This window comes from Stegostoma tigrinum, chromosome 27 (assembly GCF_030684315.1).
Source record: "Stegostoma tigrinum isolate sSteTig4 chromosome 27, sSteTig4.hap1, whole genome shotgun sequence".
NCBI classification, from domain to species: domain Eukaryota; kingdom Metazoa; phylum Chordata; class Chondrichthyes; order Orectolobiformes; family Stegostomatidae; genus Stegostoma; species Stegostoma tigrinum.
Window position 1 is genome coordinate 38,490,981 of NC_081380.1, and position 18,756 is coordinate 38,509,736.

An 18,756-nucleotide genomic window follows, 5' to 3' on the forward strand; every position below is an offset into this window, starting at 1 on the left:
ATGGGCGTTGGTAAAGCCTGGGGGGCGGGGACAAAGTTGGATACACTGATTGTATGGAGGAGGGGGCGGTGCTCCGGCTTAAGGCCCGCCCACGTGGGGGGCTCAGGCGGCGGCGGCGGCAGCGGGCTCTCGGAGTAAGCTGATCCCCACGTGTGACAGGCTTAGTGCCGGCTGCTAGTCGCTACTCTGAGTTTCAGGGGCTTCTTTTAATTTTTTGGCGTTTTAAAAAAAAAAAATTGGGGTGGGGGGGGTGGGGGTTGAGTGAGTTTATGTGAGTGTGTGTCTGCCCGAGTGAGTGAGTGAGTGAGTGAGTGAGTGTAAGTAAGTAAGTAAGTAAATAAGTGACTGAGTGAGTGAAAGAGAGAGAGAGAGTGTGTGAGTGGTTCATTTTTTATACTTGCCAGATATGGAGGCAGATGGTAGCCAAGCCACCTCTGGCAGTCCAAACGACTCGCAGCATGACCCAGGGTACGTTCTGATCTGACTTTTTATTTTCCTTTCGCTGCTGTCTTTCTTTCTTCTTCCTTTCTCCGTCCCGCGTTCTCTGTGTCCCTGTTTCTCTTCCTTTTCTCTTTCACTCTTTCTTGTGCACCTAGTTTTGTTTCAACTGCACTCGGTAAAATGGTCAGGTTCTACTCCTCCCCCCTCCTTCCCTCCAGCACCTTCTCTCTCTCTCTCTCTCTCTCTCTCCCTCCTTTCTCTCTCTTCCTATTTAAGCTGCAAGTTACACGTCAAAATGGCCGATCTGACATCTGTGCTCACTTCTGTTGTGTTTTCCCCCAGTAAAATGTTTATCGGCGGTCTCAGCTGGCAAACCTCACCAGGTAAGAGAGCCCTGGCAAGAAAGTATTTCTTGCTCTGTTCGCAGCGCTTTTGTACGTGTGCCTGTGTATAGATATATGTGTATAACCTTGCAAAGAGAGAGGGGGGTGGGTGCTGTAGGAATGGAAGGAGGAGGTGTTGAGGGATTCAGTGAGCGATCGCTCTCTTTAGTTGCAGTTTTACAAGGTTGCTTTTTGACTGCGGCCGGGTTATTGTACAGCTAACATGATGGAGTTCCAGCTTTGGTCCTCCACACGACCCCTATGTTCAGTGATTATTTTTTAAGTCTGCATTTTAAAACAAAACTGCCCAGTGCCAGGCACACTAACCTGCTTTTTTTTCTATTTTCTCTTTCTCTTATTTCCACCACTCTTGACCTTCCAATTCATTCTCACAGATAGCCTTAGGGACTATTTTAGCAAATTTGGCGAAATCAGGGAATGTATGGTGATGCGAGATCCGACCACGAAGCGATCCAGGTAAGATTGTCAATTTACTTTTTTTCTTTTTAAAAAATACATTCTTTTATTCCTAGAGAGCGCTTCAGATTTTAAAATAAGTTTGATCTCGACGGTAGCCCCAATTCTTTTGCTTCTGATTGTGACACTGTCTCCAACGATAAGTCCCTCAGCTTATTTTTTGACATTGTACTGATGGTTTGGAGGTGATACTTTGTGTATATATATGCGTTGTATTTTTTTCTCGCTACATTTGTAGCCCGTTCTCTCCCCCCCCCCCCCCCCTTTCTCTTCCACACATTTGGGTCTTTGTACGGTCGCTGCGAATATTTTGACACTTGTGTCTGATTTCCTCTTCCCTGTTGCTCGTTATTTACTCATCGTCGTTTTGTTTCTTTGTGTCATTTCAGAGGCTTCGGTTTCGTTACGTTTGCCGATCCTGCAAGTGTAGATAAAGTATTAGCTCAACCCCATCACGAATTAGATTCCAAGACGGTATGTTTGTGTGTTTTTGTATTGATTTCCTTTTAGTGTAAAACTGTAACAAACTGTTTACCTTCCAACCCCCCCCCCCCCCAAGGTCATTAAATACCTACTGTCTCGTCTTAAATAGACAGATCAGGGGAAAAAAAACCTCAAAATTAAGACCAAGTGTTAAAAACCTATCTCGCTGCAACTTTGCCCCCTCTCTTTAAGGGAAAATAATAAAAAAAATCGTTTTATTTGCTACCTTCACGGAACAGCTTCACTGTCAGTTACATAAATTGACAATCAAACCACCTAGTGGCCGATTAAATTGCTAGTTAAATGTAAGTCTTGCAATTAAATTCTAATCGCTTTTCCAAGCGGTGAGATCAGGATGAAACGCAAATAGGAGATGGTAAGATTTTGATTTCATGCATTTTTTTGTTTCTTATTAAAGAACAGCGTCTTCTTCTCTTTCCCCGCCCCCACTTTTTGTCAAAAAGAAGCGACTGCCGCAACTTGAGGCGGAAAGTTTGCTCAAGCTCAATAGTGGCAGCACACAAGCTGAGTTTGGCTGTAAATCGCATGAATGAGTTTCTTGTTGATCATTCTGTGTATCTTGTGTCATAGCATCTGTTTTGTAGCGTTGTATATACCCTTTCGACTTTGTTTTAACGTTCAGGACATGAATCCGATCAATTTCCCACGGCAGAAGCTGTTGTTTACGGTTGCATTAAGACATTATTTAGGTAATGACAACTCCATCAGAAGTAGTTTGTTTTCTGTTTAGTGACTTCTAGAAGACTGTAGTTACAGTACGTACATGTTTTAAAAATCCTCTTTACTTAGTTACAGCTAACTAACTAATTTTATACTGTAGTATTAAAAATGCCTAGTTTACAAATGTGCGCTACATAATGGTTTTAGTCAGTGCTAATTTTTCTGTAGTTTTTTTAATTGAATGACATGGGAAACTAGTCATGGCTAGATAATCCAGTTTGAGTTCGGAGTTCTTGTACGCTTTTCCCCAAACCCTCTGACAAACGAAAATTTTTTTGGGTGAGAAACTGGTTTCTCAGGCAACTCGCAATGACACTGGGTGAGATCATTAAAATTCCCACTCTGTCTTCACTCTGACCGACACACTAGATTAGAGATCCTCCAAGCACCCAAGGTATTAGCCTGCACTAACAAGGTTACTTAATGCTCCGAAACATTTAAAGGAACAGAAGAGGCCAACTCCAAAGCTAGCAGCAACGTTGGTTTTGGGACTTCTAATGGGAATAATTTAATGACATTTATCTGGAACTAGCTGTGGTATTAACCTGTTTTAAACACTAGAAGGTGCAAATAATGCCTTTTGCTAAAATCCTGCAAAACAAATGGACTGTCAACTTGCAATGTTTTTCTTCTTGGTCTCAAACTATGCCCCAGATGTGAAGATTGCTCTCTCTTGTCCTTCTGATTTTGTTGATGTTTTTGTCCACCAGCCAATTTTATTTTAGTATTTGCAGTGAGATTTGAAGATTGTCAATACATTGTGGTTTGCTTTGCCCTGTTATGGAAATAGTTTTGCAAATCTGTTTTGATTGCTGTTCTGAGCAAAGTTTTTGAAATGATTTTAAAGTGGGATTTGGGATGGTCATCCTGTGTTGTGGTGTTTTATTTTTTTTCTGGGTGTGAGGTGTTGGTTGTGGAATTATAATGGGCTTTGAGATATAAGGACACCATGCTGCCTGATGATGTTGTCAGAAGTGTAAGGGGTGAGTGCCGAAGGCATTGCTGACTCGATTCAGGGCAGAATAAAACACCTTCGACTTGTTGTGGTTGCTGAGGGTTTTGCCTGTGTGTATTCAGAGATTTGTTCTGGGACATTCCACTCCTTTTCTTATGTAACAGGAAAATGGCAGGAGAGATGATTCTGGGCTGGTAGTGCAGTTTTTCCGCATTGAAGCTCCAGTCAAAAAGTGATGCCACCCCTAGCTGTAGGTGGCAGTTTGCCTTTCTGTGTCTGTCTTCATTCTTACCCTCCCCCTCCTTTTTTAAACAAAAAAAAATGACAGACATACCTATTCTGCTTGCCATATTCCCTAGGGCTTAAAATGAAAATGAATGAATGAAACGGGAGCAGTCTGGGGTTGAACTGGATCTTGACAGCGCTTCTAATTTACTGAAGCGCTGCTGCATGTTCGTACTGGGTTTGAGTGTAGCCTGTGGAATACCTGCCACCAGGTGCATAGCTCCAAGAATCTGGCCTTTGAGCCCTGTCCCCAAGATCCCAGTTTTTCAGTTTTGAAACTTGCTGGAATACAATCCTCGGGTGCCTGTAGCCTTTCACATCTCGTGCTTGACCAAGCTCCATAAAGGAGCCAAGAGTGTTTTGTGATCTCTTTGTCGTCGAGATTGGCAGCTACGGATGGACATATAAGACCTCACCGTATCTTTTGAGGGGAAGGCTGCTGAGTTATGACCTGAATTTGCCTGCTGTACTCGATTCCATCCACCTGCAGGCTCCTCTCCAATCTATCTCCGTTTGACATACGCAGGACCCCCCCCCCCCCCCCCCCCCCCCCCAGGGTTGTCTCAGGCTCTGTACAAGTGGGGCTGTGGTTCTGTCTGGGCTAGGAGGAGGAGTATCCCTCTTTGTCCTGCCTCTGTCTTTCTAGCCTTGCTGCTTGGATACATTGCTGACCAGTGATGTCTGAAGTGAGCATGGTTGTTGACCCCTGTGACTTTTTGATGATATTCATCTGAAATGCCAGTGTTGGTCAGAGTACCTGATACTTCCACCATGATGGTGGAACTGATGGCCCCATCAGTCTCGATGCCTGCTTGAATCTGGTCCTGTGTAGGTTCGTGACCTCAAAAGAAGAGGTCCCACTTGCCTGGGTTTTACCTCCTATTGTGGAATGGGGAAGGTGTCATCTAGATTTACCTAGTTACAAGCTTCGTGGAGATTTGTAATTTTATTGGGAGTTGGGTAGAAATTGAAATTTTAGTTTGTTTCGCATCCACATCCAGTTCGGCTTAGAGCCAGGAAGGGCCCTGATCAGGGCTGAAGTTTCTGGAGTTGGTTCATTGCTGTGTGGTTGTTGGTTTAGGAAAGTTGGTGCCCACTTTGTCTTGTATTGGTTGCGCAGACCCAGTGTGGTGTTGAGCGAGGTCCCAGTGGATGGAGGAGAATCAGCAGGAATCTCCCTGGTGACAATTAACAAGTGATCTCTTGCTGGTCGTGAGTGTTCACGTGTAGCTGGAGAGGCCCTGGCATGCAACCCAACTAATCGCCCCCATGATAGATTTGTCTGAGTGACTAGTTTAGCAGTTGGAGAAGGACTCTGCAAATAAATTTGAACTTGGAGTTGACGTCTTGAGGTTGGATGTGTATACTGGTGGATTTGCACAGACAGCATCTTTACAGCTCAGGTGTGTGTAGGGAAGGAGCTGATTCAGAATTTTTTTTTCGTGTTTAAAATGTGAGCCTTGCCTTGCACAGCAGTGTTAATTCCAACTAGCTGTAGATTAGGAAATAAGTGCACCCCCTTTCTCTTGATTCTGGTTCTCTTTCATAGATGGCCTGACCTCTCATGATGGTGCCAAGTGCAGCACCATGCACTGGAGGTGTGTAAGCTTTGTGAATTGAAAGTGCATTGACAGCACAGGAACTGGTCATCTCCCAGCAAGCACAAAGATATCTGTGACATTCTGTAGACGTGTGAAAACATTTAAGTGGGCTACAGTGACCACAAAGGTCAGACTGTGACAGTCAAGAGGGTGAAAAATAATTTCTCACCTCCTTGACTTGTAACTATTTAAGAGTTGCTTCACAACAGTGTCAAGGATGAATAATCCTTAAGACTGCAGCTAAAGTCTTTAAAACAGGTTTAAAAAAGAAAGCAGTACAGGACACTAAGTGATGATCAGTCCCTTGCAATTCTTGGACCCGACCTTTAGAAACTTTCTGCTGTGATTCATTGCCTGAGAAACATGGTGTTTGTTTGGAATGGCCTGGGGTGGGGATGCATCCAATGATTTTTCTAACCCTCTTCTGATTTGCTTCAACAGATTGACCCTAAGGTTGCATTCCCCCGAAGAGCACAGCCCAAGGTAAGTGGGAGGGTCATTGTTGTCATTTTGTGTTCTCCCAAGACACTGTGAGGGATTATTTGAGGCAAGTGCTGTGGGAGGGGTTCAGAAGAAGAGATGTATCGGTTCTGAGTTGGTAATAAACCTTCAAAGCCTGTGTGCATTGTTGGATGTTCTGAGATAGGGCAGTGGGAGCATTTGTTACTGTGCTATTTTACACTTTTGTTTTCAATTGCAATCAAAACCTGCTCTTGAGGTTTTTCTTTGCTATTTACAAGTGGATCAAGGCTTTTTATTTGTTGTGATTTATTACGTGGCTTTTTGAAGAGTAGAAGGCAGCTTTCCTTTTTGACCTTGCTGAAACACGATTACGACAGATGGATTAATGCTGGATATTTTGAGGTTTGATTAGCCCAGAGGCTCCAAGTGGGGACAGTGGAGTGTGGTGGCTGTCCAGAGGGGAAAAGATGCTGTGCTAACAAGAAGTGTGTTGTGTGTTGAGCAGGGGACTGTCTTGTGAAAATGGAGATGGCAAGACGGGGCCTGACCCCTCCAGTGCTCTCTGACCTTTAGTATGAGAGGGTCAACATGTGGAGTTGTTTAATGTTGCTTTGAATGCAGGCTGACAGGATGTGAATGGGCCAAAAGCAAATTATGTAAATTATCTTGGAGCCTGATTGCATTAATGCTCAATGACTCTGGTAATCTGGAATGATTTGGTGTGTGTTTCAGGGAATCCTGTGTTAGCTGCTGTTCTTTATTCGTTTGTGCCTTTTTTAAAAGCAAGTTTTCATCCTGGCTACTGTGCAGATAAGAAACTTGTAGACTGTGGATGACCACCGAAAGGGACTTGTATTTGTTTGTAGCACCAAGGTATTTGGGTGTAAGTTGTCAGGGCCAGTTGGTAGGCGAGTGCATTGACAGACAGCAGCAGACTTGCCCATCCAACCTCTGGAGGCTGGAAGTGGAGCTGCTGTCTCCGTGTATCGGTGTGATAAGTGGTCATTTTCCAACACAGTAGCCGAATCTGAAATGAACGTAAACCAGGAAGCAGATGGGTCTGGGTCCTACCCATAAAAATACACACATTTAACTACTGTAATTTGCCCACTATCCAGCTTTCCGAGGCCGGCTTCCCGCCCCATTTCTACCGTTCCTGGAAATCACTTTTTTCCTTTTTTTTAATTTAATGGACGTTTTCACAATGGTAACTTGCTGCTGGACGTAATAGGATGGTAATGAAAGGGGGGGGGGGATCTCACTCAATAGTCCTTGTGTGAAAAGCACTAAAAATTACATTAAAGCAGGAACTATTTGAACTGTGACAGTGCTTAATGTGCATAGAGCTTAACACAAGGTCTAACAGTCTGGTGCCTCTATATAAGCCTGCATTCGGCACTTTGCTGGAGAGTTGTTTGACATGAGACTTAGAGACACAGTTTTTGGGAAAGGTAGTTGAGCTTTGAGTGACACTGCCCCGGTCACGAGAGGCGCACTGTTTCTGCTGCTTTGCCATTTCCAGTGGTTTGTAGCATTTTTTTATTACTGGCTTTGGGCTTGCTCATTGGGATCTGCCGTGGGGAATGTAAAATGAGAAGCAGAGCGGTAGAAGGTCACGCCAAGAAGAGCAGCTTCAGGTGGAAGGCGCAGCCGCACGGTGTAACTGTTTGTGGAGAATTGCTCTGGTTTGGGCTTGTATAGAAATAATTCGTGATTTTTAGCATGAGGCAAACTCACCAAACAAGAAGTTCTGCCACAACTGAACAAGCTGTGTTATTGATGACCTGCAGCCTGGCTGGCGGCTCTCTCTCTCTCTTTGTCTCTCTGCCTGATTTGCTGCCCTCGCTGTGCTCACATGGGCAGAGGTCAGGGTTTGCAGGATGTGTGGAGGTCACTACAGGAGCTGTCAGACTCCGACAACCGGGCGCTTCGGCTGCCGGTGGACTGGAGCGTGCCCGGGTGGACGGAACGTTCTGACACCTCGCCCTGAAGCTACGTTGCACAGCAGGATCCCACCAGTAGATTTCGACTGCTGTGTGCTCACCTTTTTGAGCTGCCAGCACGCAAGATTGGCGGCGGATTCAGAGACACCTCTGCAGTCTATCATACACTCTGTGTGAGACTGTCACAGCCACGTTTTGCTTGCTTTCGGTTTGACTTGCAATACAAAGGTAGAAGTGGAGGCCAACAGTTGTCGACTCCAACTCTTTTTGATACAGAGCCTAGTGGGAGCCCTTGATTCCGAGAATAAACTTTGCTGTTTTTCTCCCTCGGGTCTGAGCCTGGCTATGTTCTATGCATGTGTAGGTAGTGTTTGACTGTGGTCTTTAGTATTCAGTGTTGTCTGCACTTCCTGCAGAGCACTCCTTTTCAGCAGTATCCCTCACTGGAGCTAACATTTAGACCTCCTCCTCGTTGGCAGCAGTTGAAATGTAAAGGTTTTTCGTGGTGGGGAGTGGGCGTTGAGGTAGTGTAAAGCGACTGGCATTTGGAAAGTTGCTGCTTGTGGACCTATTTGCTAGCCATCAAATTAAACCTTCTCCTCGGAGATATTGCTGTACTTTGAATACGACAGATTTGGGTCCTTTTGGAAGTGCCAGGAGGTGTTGTAGATTTGTATTAAAAATCAAATTGGTCCTGGCTGTACGGGATTGCTGGCACTGTGCGATTACACAGGTGTACGTTGAGAGACTGTGCATAGCTGTGACCATTTTCACCCCTGCTTAAATCAGGCCCTGCTCACTCAGAGGTACATTTATATGTGATTCGCAAGCTGAAATTTCTTTGACAACTGCGGCCTCTTTCAAGTCTCACTTATTCATCAGCAATGAAACACAGCTTCTCAATGCCTTACGAGACCTCCGCCTTCTACAACTGCATTCAATTTAGATCTGCCTTGAAGTCCCTTTTCTTTTTATGCGTGCGTGTGTATGTATTTTAAAAAAGGCTGTTGAGAAAGCTTTTAAAATAAGCAGGGGTGACCTAGACGCATAAATCAGCCCAGTATAACAAAAAGCACTGCATGGAGCAGAGAGGCGTGTGTCTGCGTGTCGCCAAAGGACAACGGGGAAGGGTGATGTGGGGTTCTAACATTCTCTGTTGTTTAGCCAAATCCTGCTCAGTTTCTCACAGCTATTATATGCAATGAAACTATCCTGCTTGAAGAAATGAGCCAGAACTAGGGCCCCATGACTAAGTGCTGGGAGAAAACCAAATGTTTGACAGGAGGTTACCAGAATAATTTTGTAAATATGCTGTTGCGTTTTTTAAAAAACTGTAATAAGACCCCTTTTTCCACATCCTTATCATGTCCATCTTGCTGTTTCACTGAACACTTTTTTAAAAAAAAATTCTTCCCCTCTTTCCCCCCAAGATTCCAATCATCAGGATTTTTCTGCTCTTTTTCTCACTTTGTACCTGCTGGGAGTGTGTTGATTTAGTGTGATTTATTTTATTTTAATTAAAGAATTATAGTGGATTGAGTCTGTTTACTTCCACATGGGGCTCAGCATCTACTTTTTTTTTTTCCCTTGACCGCTTAACCCCAAACCCCCTGCCCAGTACACCCCCCCCCACCCCCAAACCACACTCCTTGCTGAATGACCACCAATCTTTTGAGATAAGCTTGCTCTTAATTTGTTTTCCCAGCAAACCTTTCGCTATGGTGGCAAGCGGATCTAGGCATTGATTGTGGGAGGCACTGTTGCCCTGTTAAAGAGTGGGCATTACCGGTATTGTTTGCTTCCTGACCCCCACCCTCCCCTGCTCTAAGGGGTCAGTGCGGGAAGATGAAACGGCACAGTTTTTGTTTCTTGCCTGTACTGTTTTGGTGCTGCTGACTAATCGGGTCACGTTCACTTGCTGTTTGTGCTAATGTGATGCATTGAGCCAATTTTTTGCTTTTAAAAACAAAACAAAAACATTAATCATAGTGTTAAAATGAGGTTGCAGAGGAAATATAACTCCCCAGGTATATTCCCTAATAGCATTGCTGCTGGAATCCAGAGGTTCAGCGTTGGGAAGACTGACCTCCGTACGCAAATGGAATTGTTGCTGATGGTGGGATCACAGTGAGGCATTATGCACTCCTTGAGATTTTATTTCTTTTGTAACCACCTAGTGCTAAAGATTATAAATCCTGCCCTTCTAAACATGGGATGTGTATTTGGAGGTCACGTCGGATACAAGTGTAGAACAGAGTAGTCCGAGGTCTGTCACGTATGGTGGCAATTGGAGCAACTTGAAGTCAGTCAATAAAACGAGAAGTATTGGCACTGCATTAAAGTGAATTGGATTAAATGTGATTTCTTTTACCTATAAAGGATGAGTGCTGATATGCTAACTAGGGCTAAGTGTTTTGTCTGCGTCGCGCACCAGGATGAAGATAGACCCCTCTCTGCTTGTCTGCCTGCCTGTATTTTCTTTCTTGCTCCCTTTCACTTTCTCCTTTCTCTTATTTTCTTTCCTGTCATGTTGTTTCCTTTTTTTTACTGTCTTGCTCTTGTTCTGTCACATTGTTTCCCTCACTGCCTCAAAGGTGATTCCAGTTTGTCTTACAACTTGCCCATCCTCTCCAGATTAGACAAGTTAGATCTCACTCCTCGTGAAGAACACAGGTCTGGGAGTTGACCTGACCAAAGGCCTTTAAAATAATGAAAGATTTTGATTGGTGTGGATGCAGAGAGAATGTGGGCAAGACGTTAACTCTAGCCTATAAAAGATAGGCACCAAGAAGTCCTATAGAGGCAGTGCCCTAGTTGTGAATGGGTTCTGTTCGAGTCTTATTTGGAAATTAATTTGGAGCGCAACACGGGAAATAAGGAAATACCTGCACCTAAGTGTTATTTGTCAGATATTTAAAATTGCACTCCTGTGCAGGATAACATTCATATTGTAGGTTGGATGTCGGTAAATTGGGGACATCGGTGATGAACTCGGAGGAATTTCATTCTTTGGTGCTGATTATAGAACTGGCTGTCACAGGTGGGTGTTTGGAGCAGGAAGTCTGGATGTGTTCAAGGGGCACCCTGAGAACATTGAGGGAGGGAAAGAGGGGAGGAATGGGCGGTTACAGTGACAGACACGGGTGAGGACGTGTCAGTGGAGCAATGATTGCACGGTCTGCTCGTGTTGGATAAGCTACAAACCACCCCCGCCCCCCCAACCCATCTCGGTTTGCATTGTTGTTTGACTTATGCACAGTTGTTTTTTTTAAATGAAGTTTGGCTTGTCGGGGACTTTGCAAATGTTCAGTTTTGGTTTGCGCGCCAGCTGTGCAGCTTCCCATTGTGAGGACTCAGCAATAAATCTCTGCTCTGTGATGTTCCTGCCCAGCAAATTCCCAAAAGAATGCTGCTTCTCTTAGTGTCATGGGCAGTGTCATTCATGAGAGCTGTGACACTGAACTCAAAATAACTTGATAACTGTTCTCTCCCTCTGTTGCTTCCTTATTGGGTTTGAGCACATTGCCTTCAAGTGTTTGCTGCTTTCTCGCTGCTCATGCCTTGCGGAGTGCTGTTCAGTGACATGAGCATCAGCCAGCCATTGTGCTCCACTTGAAGGTACATCTCTCCTGCTCATTTTATTACCCCATAATCAGTATTGTGAATTGATGATGTAGCCTTGGAGAATACAGCCCTTCTCTGGTTTATTACCTTAGCACCCAGTGGATAGGTACGCCGTGAACCTGGCAGAAGGCATGCAGGGACGTGGGAACTCTGTTCAGTGGTGCTGAAGTGCCAAGCCAGAGCGCAAACATGCCACTGCAGGTTGGTGCAGAGGCAGGTCATGGAGATGCGCAGAAGCTCAGATAGAAGAGCCATTTAAATCTCTACAGTGTGGGAGCAGGCCATTCAGCCCGTCGGGTCCACACGAATCCTCTGAAGAGCATCCCACCCTCCGTCTCCTGTCCTTGTAACCTGGCATTTCCTGCAGCTAATCCACCCTGCCTGCACATCCTTGGACACTTATGGGCAATTTAGCATGGCCAACCCACCTAACCTGCACTTTGGACTGTGGAAGGAAATTGGAGGAAACTCATGCAGACATGGGGAGAATGTGTGCATGCTCCAAATGGACACTCCCCCGACGCTGGACGTGAACGCGGGTCCCTGATGCCGAGTCTGCAATGCTAACCAGATATTCCCTGGATTCTGACTGGAGGAGCAATGGAAGCTTTAATAGAAGGAGATGAGCCCAGCTGTGATGGTGCTGTGTGATGGAAATGTGAGGGAGTGGGCAAAAGGTATATTTACACTTTAACTGGCTTGCCCTTCCTGAGACTGGAATTTACTTCGGGGGAAAGTTGAAAAGCCCATACAGATTTCTTTCCACTTTTTGTGCGTTTTGGACTTCTCTGGGGCATCCTTCCCAGCTTGAGAAATCATTCCAGGCTCGGAATTGCTCATTTGCCAGGGTGGTAACCTGTGCTTGATGTAAAGGGCGTGCTAACTCGAATTGTGCCTATTACAAAGCCAATTTTGTCAAACATTCTGGTTTTCGGTTGGTTTGTTTTTCTGCTAGCGCTTGGATTGTTGGGAGTTTTCAGGGATGCATTCCACCATCAATGCTGTGGCCCTCACAGGGTAAGTACCCAGAGAACCCACTATGGGTGAGTTGGATTTGGATTTTGTCATTTTATTTCTGTGCCCTCCGACCTGCCCAATCCCAGCACTGTTTTGTTGTACCAGTGGAACTTCTAATGACATCCATATGTCACCATTTAGTAGAGGGCTTTGAGGTGGGTCTGGCTGCAGAAATGCTATCCTCTGTTATCTTTGTTCTGTAGACAGATGTGAATGCCAATCTCCCTCTGGACGAGAGATTGTCAGCGCAGCTCCCCATTCCCCCGAGCATGTTGCGCTGTGGATGGTTTGAGAATTCCTGACACAATAGCAATGTTTCCATGGATGTGCATTGCAGCTACCTGCTTCCAGTGATACCACGTGGAAGTACAGATGGCAGGAGATCAGTGTTCATGGTGTCCCACTTCTGCCAACCTCACCCGTGGCCCAGCTTGTCTGGGTGGGTGGGGGTTGGCTGGGGGCTTGTGAGGAAGCAGATGGCCGGTTGTTGACCTTTTGCCGTTTGGTGTCAGGATGCTGGTGGCTGCCGTTCAGCGTAGGACCAATAAATCTATTGGCTCTGCTGGTGAGATTGTGGCCTGGAATTTGGCTTCACCTTCCTGTTTGGCTGACCTGTGACCATGTCTGCAAAGCCACCGCTTGCAGCATCCGTCACCATTAGAGGGCTGGGCAGCACCTTCGATTCTTAATCAACTTATGTATGCTCACTTGCCTTTCTCTGCCTTGACAAGAGCACCCAGTGTTCACCTCGAGCAGCAGCAAGGACTTTGTTTTGTTTTTTTTGTCTTCCTTTTAAGCCTTCTTTAAATTTGTCACATGTGCAACTTTTTCTAGCTCCTGTCTCTCGCGCTTTCGTTCAGTTGTGCTGTCACCTCGGAAGGTTCTCAGTTCGCGCGCTTCTCCGAAGACTCGAGCACCAATTCCAGCCCGAAGCTCTGCTGCAGTCCAGGGGAAGTGCTGCACTGTTGGAAGTGTGCTGTTTGTCTGAAGAGATGTTACATCGAGACCCTTGTCTGGTTCCTAGGGCAGGTGTAATATCCCGTGACGATTTGAAGAACGGGGCATTCTCCTTTAGACTCCTGGCTAGTTCGATCGCCTTGATCAATAACAGCTAATCTGGTTTTGTCATGCTGTGGGAGCTTACTCTGTGCAATAATGGCTTGTCGCACTGCCAGCATGGCAACTTCAAGTACCTGATTTGGTTGAAAGGACGTGCTGAGGTTGCGGAAGGTTTTATACAAATGCAAGTGCTTTTCTTGTTTTTGCACATGTTCAAACGTGTGCCTCAAACTATAATTATGCTAATGAGTAAGCCTTAAGTTGTTTTTTTCTTGCATTTAGCTTTACATAATTCTCATTTTGTACGTTGCGCCTATCATGAAAGTTGCTTGCTATGCAACTCGCAAAGAAATTAAAGGACTACCTCTCGCGGAGCCTGAATTTGTCAGGTCTTCCTGGCTTAATCCACACGGTCCTTGTCATTAAGGAAGGAAAAGAGACACGTAATAAAAGGGCATTGACTGCAACAGGTGGTGCTGCATCTCGGGGGAAGCCATTAACTGCGTATTAAACAGACTCATTGACTTAATCCGAAAGCAGGCTTTCAAAGTTGTTGAGCCTGAGTATTTCGGAGAGGTAAATAGGACGATGAGTAGCTCTGTTGGTATGTAGACTTATTTCTTGTGTCCGGAGGCTGCTGCATATGTTACATTGACATGCCCATGCCCTGTGCAGTTGTGTAAATGGTTTGCACAATGACAGTGTGATCTCCGTGTGGTCAGGTGTGCTCGTGCGAACCTCCCCCAGCTCCTATCACAGTAGAGCGGATTGCAGGGTCTGCAGTATTGGAATGGACTGTCTCAGACAACAGTCAGTGCACTGTTTGCCACGTTTAATTGCCAGCCTAGCCGTACTGTGTGAGCTTTTCACAGTGACATGGTGGACAACACACTGGAGCTGAAGCTGCAGAAGGGTTGAGGAGTCGATGAGTTACACCAGGGTGCTAGGCTGACCTTTTCAACTCTCTCTCTTGGATGTATTGGATTTGCTTTCTAGCCTTTTTTGAGCATAATTGTGACAATGTTTATTCTCTCCTGTGTGGAATTCCCTTTCTGGTTTCAGGATCGCCGGCTCTGAGGACAGGTTATGAAAGTTGTTTAAACTTTGGAATCTGTGTTGAGGTCAGTTGTGTATTCCTGATGGGTGTTTATTTCCATCCCCCTTCCTGAAAGTCATTATTGGAAATTGTGTAACTCATAGTGGACAACGTTGCTTTCACGCTTAGAAAATTGGTCCCTTTCTGTAGTGACGTCTAGTTGTTTCGTGCAATAGAGAGGGCGCTTTGCAAAAGTCAGTTTTGAAGCAGGGCTACTGGACCCGCAACATTAACTCTGTTTTCTCCCCACACATGTTGCCAGACCCACTGAGTTTTTCATGCAGTTTCTGATTTTTGCTTCTGATTTCTGGCATCTGTAGTTGCTTTTGTTTGTTTTTGGTGAAAGTCGGTAGTAGTGAGGCAAATTACTTACCGTGCTGGCTATGGGGCAGTGAAAGTGAAGAAGTAGGAATGTAAATATGAAAGGTTGTATAGAAGACTCTTATCCAAAGAGTAACCATACAGGGGAATACGTTTGCAGAATAAATATTCACTTTACACATGAATAGATGTAGGAATGGCTTATCAAATGAAAGTGGGCCTTTTTGGAGTTTACTGCCTGCCTTCCCCAGTGTTGTTGAGGTATTTAATTGTGTATCAGAGACAACTTCAACTGCTTAAATCTTCAAAATGCTTATTTGAAACGATTATCTGCATGGTCACCTTTTTTCTGTCATCTGACCTGCTTATCTGGTTTTAACAGCTTACCTTTCTTTTGTCTTAGCTGCATTGATTTTATGCATCCAATTTTTTAGAGCCCTGAAGCATTTTGGCTTCATCATCCCTCCCCACTGATCCCATAGTCCGTTTTCTCCTTATTCCTGAACCCCAAATTCTTGATGAAGGGAATGTGGTTGGGCACTGAGTGCCCTTTACCTCTCCTTATTTTTGTTTTTGGTGAGTCCCCAGATGTCAAGTATCAACTGGCAGTTCACCCACATCAGTGTCCGGTCCCCTGCTTCCCCACACCTCTTCCACCCTCGCCTAGAGAATTTGCATGATGTAGCATCATTCCGGATGTTCTCGGGTCACTTTCCAGCTGGTCAGGTACCTTTTTGGGAACTGTGGGTGCATTGTTGGAATGGCTGCACAAGAAGATTCCACAAATAAATGTGGTAGTTCCTCTAGATTTTTTTCTTTGAGGGCTGTGGGCACTGTTGACGAGGTCAACTTTCATTGCCTGTCCCCAGTCATCCCTGACATGAGTGTCTTGCTGGACCAATTCAGAGGGTAGCAAAGAGGCGACCACATTGCTGTGAGGCTGAAGTCATGTGTAGGTCGACTGGGTAAAATCAGCTGGTTTTCTCCCCTCAAGATGGTGCACCACATAGGTTTCTGCAACAGCCAATAACTTCACCGCTTCTGTTGTCAAGGCTGGCTTTGAATTTTGCATCTTTTTCTTAATTGGATTTAAATTTATCAGATGGTGGGATTTGAACCAGTGTCCCACAACATTAGCCTTGGCCCCTGCGTTACTAGTCTACTGACGTTACCAAGACTTTACTGCTTCTGACTACAGTAATGTGTTTTCAGTGGTACGTACTGATCAGGGACTCCAGGGATACATCCTGGCATCTCTATTATAATAACTTGGCCTTGATCCTCAGATTCCCCCTCCTGGCCTGGACGTCTGCACAGTGTATTTGAATTGAGTCAAGAGGCCATTAGGGAAGCAGCAAGCCACCCCTTTAATGACTGACAGCATCTTGTGTCCAAACCTGGTCCCTATGCCCTTCTGAAAGTAAACTAAGACAAGGAGTAATGGGGAGGCGGTGGTAATGTCACTGGGCTAGTAACCCAGAGACCCGGGCTAATATCCTGAGGACCTAGCTTTGAATCCCAAGAGCTGGTGAGAAATTGCATTGAATAAAAATCTGGAGTAAAAGGTTGGGCCTAGTGGTGACCATGAAAAACCCATCTGGCTCACTGTCCTTGAAGCAAGGAAACATGCCATCCTTAACTGGCCTGTTTCGGACACGCAGCAATGTGGTTCATTTTTAACTGCCCTCTGTGCATATTTGGGGATGGCCGGTAAGTGCTGGCTCACCCCATAATGCCCACATCCCACAAAGCATGGTAGTACGCTATTCTGCCAGATCCTGGTTGGTACGTCTGCTGGGCTACAGTGAAGCACTGATCAGGTGGTCTTTAAGAAAGCAGTGAGGCAGCTTGGCTTGAGCTGTGCATTAACAGGGCCATTGGAATGTCCAGATGATGGTGATACTCACGATTCTGAACACTGTTAACCTGCTGCCCTTTGCATTCTTTCCAGGGTAGAGACCAGGGAAGTTGTGTTGTCAGCGGGGCTACATTTTGGCTGCTTTTAGATTACTTTTTTTTTCTAAAACATAAAAGTTGAGACCCTTTCTTTTCTTGTACCGTTTCTTGCTTCTCCTGTCGTCGTCTCATCCATTGCCTTTGTCTTTTTTTCTTCTTGCTTTTAGCGCAGCTGCAAATTTTATCAGCCTTACTGTGTGATCTCGTGGGGCTAGCATTGTTACTGACTCTACTTCTGATTTGAGTCAGGCTGCTGCTTGGAGTGCTGTGATTGTGCACTTTGTGATACAGTCTTGGGCAGCATCTCCTGCACACTCTCTATATACAGTCTTTAATAACACTTTCAGGAGATGCAGACTCCTGCTGTGCAGGGTTTTGTGCTCCTGCCTGATTACTTGTTGAGAGTTACAGCCCTTTTTATCCCTGTCGTGCTTTCACCTGGAAAGGTATATTGCTTTATTTTATTTAAATAGGTAGGGCAGATGTTGAAGGTGAGTGTGGAAAAGTTGAAAAGAGGTCATACTTCCCCACACTATGTGGGAGCAGACCATTTGGCCCATCAAGGCCATACCGACGCTTTGAAGAGCATCCTGCCCAGATATTCTCTTCCTCCACCCCTTCCCAAATCCTCTTTTTGTAACCCTGCATTTCCCATGACTCACCTGCACACAGTTGAACTTCCAGGGGAAACCGAAGCACCCAGAGGATTCGCCAGGCCTGCATGGGAGAATGTGCAAACTCCACACTGTGGGATAAGAGTTTTCTATCCAACCTTTCTTCACATTCACATTCCTACTTCACTTCCACTGCCTGACGGTGGAATTCCAACCTGGTTCCCTGGCACTGTGAGGCAGCAGTGCTAACCACTGAGCCATGTTTTTTAATGCCAAAGTGTAGTAGGTGCCTGGAACGTGCTGCCAAGGGGGTTGTAGAGGCAGAAATGATAGTGTAATTTGAGAAATTTGGACAGACACGTGACCTGGCAGGGAACAGAGAGATACAGAAACCATGTGCAGGCAGATATGCTTAGTTCAGAATGGATCACAGTCGGCACAGAAATGGTGGGCCAAAGGACCTGTTCCTGTGCTATACTGTTCTGTGTAAGTTCTATATAATGTGATATGGTTTTCGGTACACCCTGCAATGAGGTAAGTCTGCTGGTAACATCTCCTTGATCCACCATGAAGCTGAGATACTCCACACGTTGACACATCACCAAGTTGACACAAATGTGCCCACTTTGGTATTTAACGAGTTTTCATCACCTTAGATGGTTGGAATTTAAGGAGCTGAAGTAGTGACATTGCAGGGATGGCTGTTTGTATATGGTATATCTAAGTCACTGTCATATTGGGTTAAAGGAAGGAGCAGAAATCTTTGATTTGAGGATAGAGCTGTATCTGCTCAAACATTTGAGCATTTCTGGTTGGGGAGAATTGGAAGTCTGTTCTCCTGGATTGGCTACAGTGAGCAAGACCGAAATGACTCGGGTTGGATGTTAGAATGTCATGTGATATGCAGAAAAGGAGGGTGACTGGGAACTGAGTTCTAGACTGGTCGCAACTGTGTGGAATGGCAGTACTCCCCTCAAAGCTCAGAAGGATCCACTTCTGTTCCTACACTTAGAAAATCTCTCAGTATTACTACCAGAGAGGAGATGGAAGAGTTCCTGTGAATGTTGCAGTCCAATGAAATGTTGTACATGGAATAAATGTAGCTATAAGTTGGTGTCCGTTTGCAAGGTGTTAAACCTGCTCTGTTACCGGGGTGAAGCATGATAAAGGAACGTTATTAATATTTGTCTGAAAGTTAACGTTATTCCCTTAGCCCTAGGACTGTTCTGCCTATCCCCCGCTTTTAAACTTTATTTCCTCCCTCTCCATGTTGGTTGTCAGAAGCTCTGGTACCATTT

At 45.2% G+C, this 18,756-nt stretch overlaps 1 protein-coding gene across 21 annotated transcripts in view; it reads left to right on the top strand.

Moving 5' to 3' along the window:
* The first annotated feature begins 271 nt into the window (after nucleotides 1–271).
* The window catches only part of msi2b (musashi RNA-binding protein 2b), a 518,162-nt gene continuing 499,677 nt past the window's right edge, over nucleotides 272–18,756 (top strand). For 20 of the 21 annotated variants that reach the window (XM_048557145.2, XM_048557146.2, XM_048557147.2 and 17 more), the window contains exons 1-5: nucleotides 272–468; nucleotides 784–824; nucleotides 1,220–1,301; nucleotides 1,691–1,775; nucleotides 5,808–5,849. In XM_048557145.2, coding sequence (XP_048413102.1) covers nucleotides 407–468; nucleotides 784–824; nucleotides 1,220–1,301; nucleotides 1,691–1,775; nucleotides 5,808–5,849 — 312 coding nt within the window. In that variant the 5' untranslated portion in view covers nucleotides 272–406. Of the gene's footprint in view, nucleotides 469–783; nucleotides 825–1,219; nucleotides 1,302–1,690; nucleotides 1,776–2,434; nucleotides 2,495–5,807; nucleotides 5,850–18,756 lie in introns of those variants that run through there. The other variant, XM_059655325.1, reaches the window with a different exon arrangement.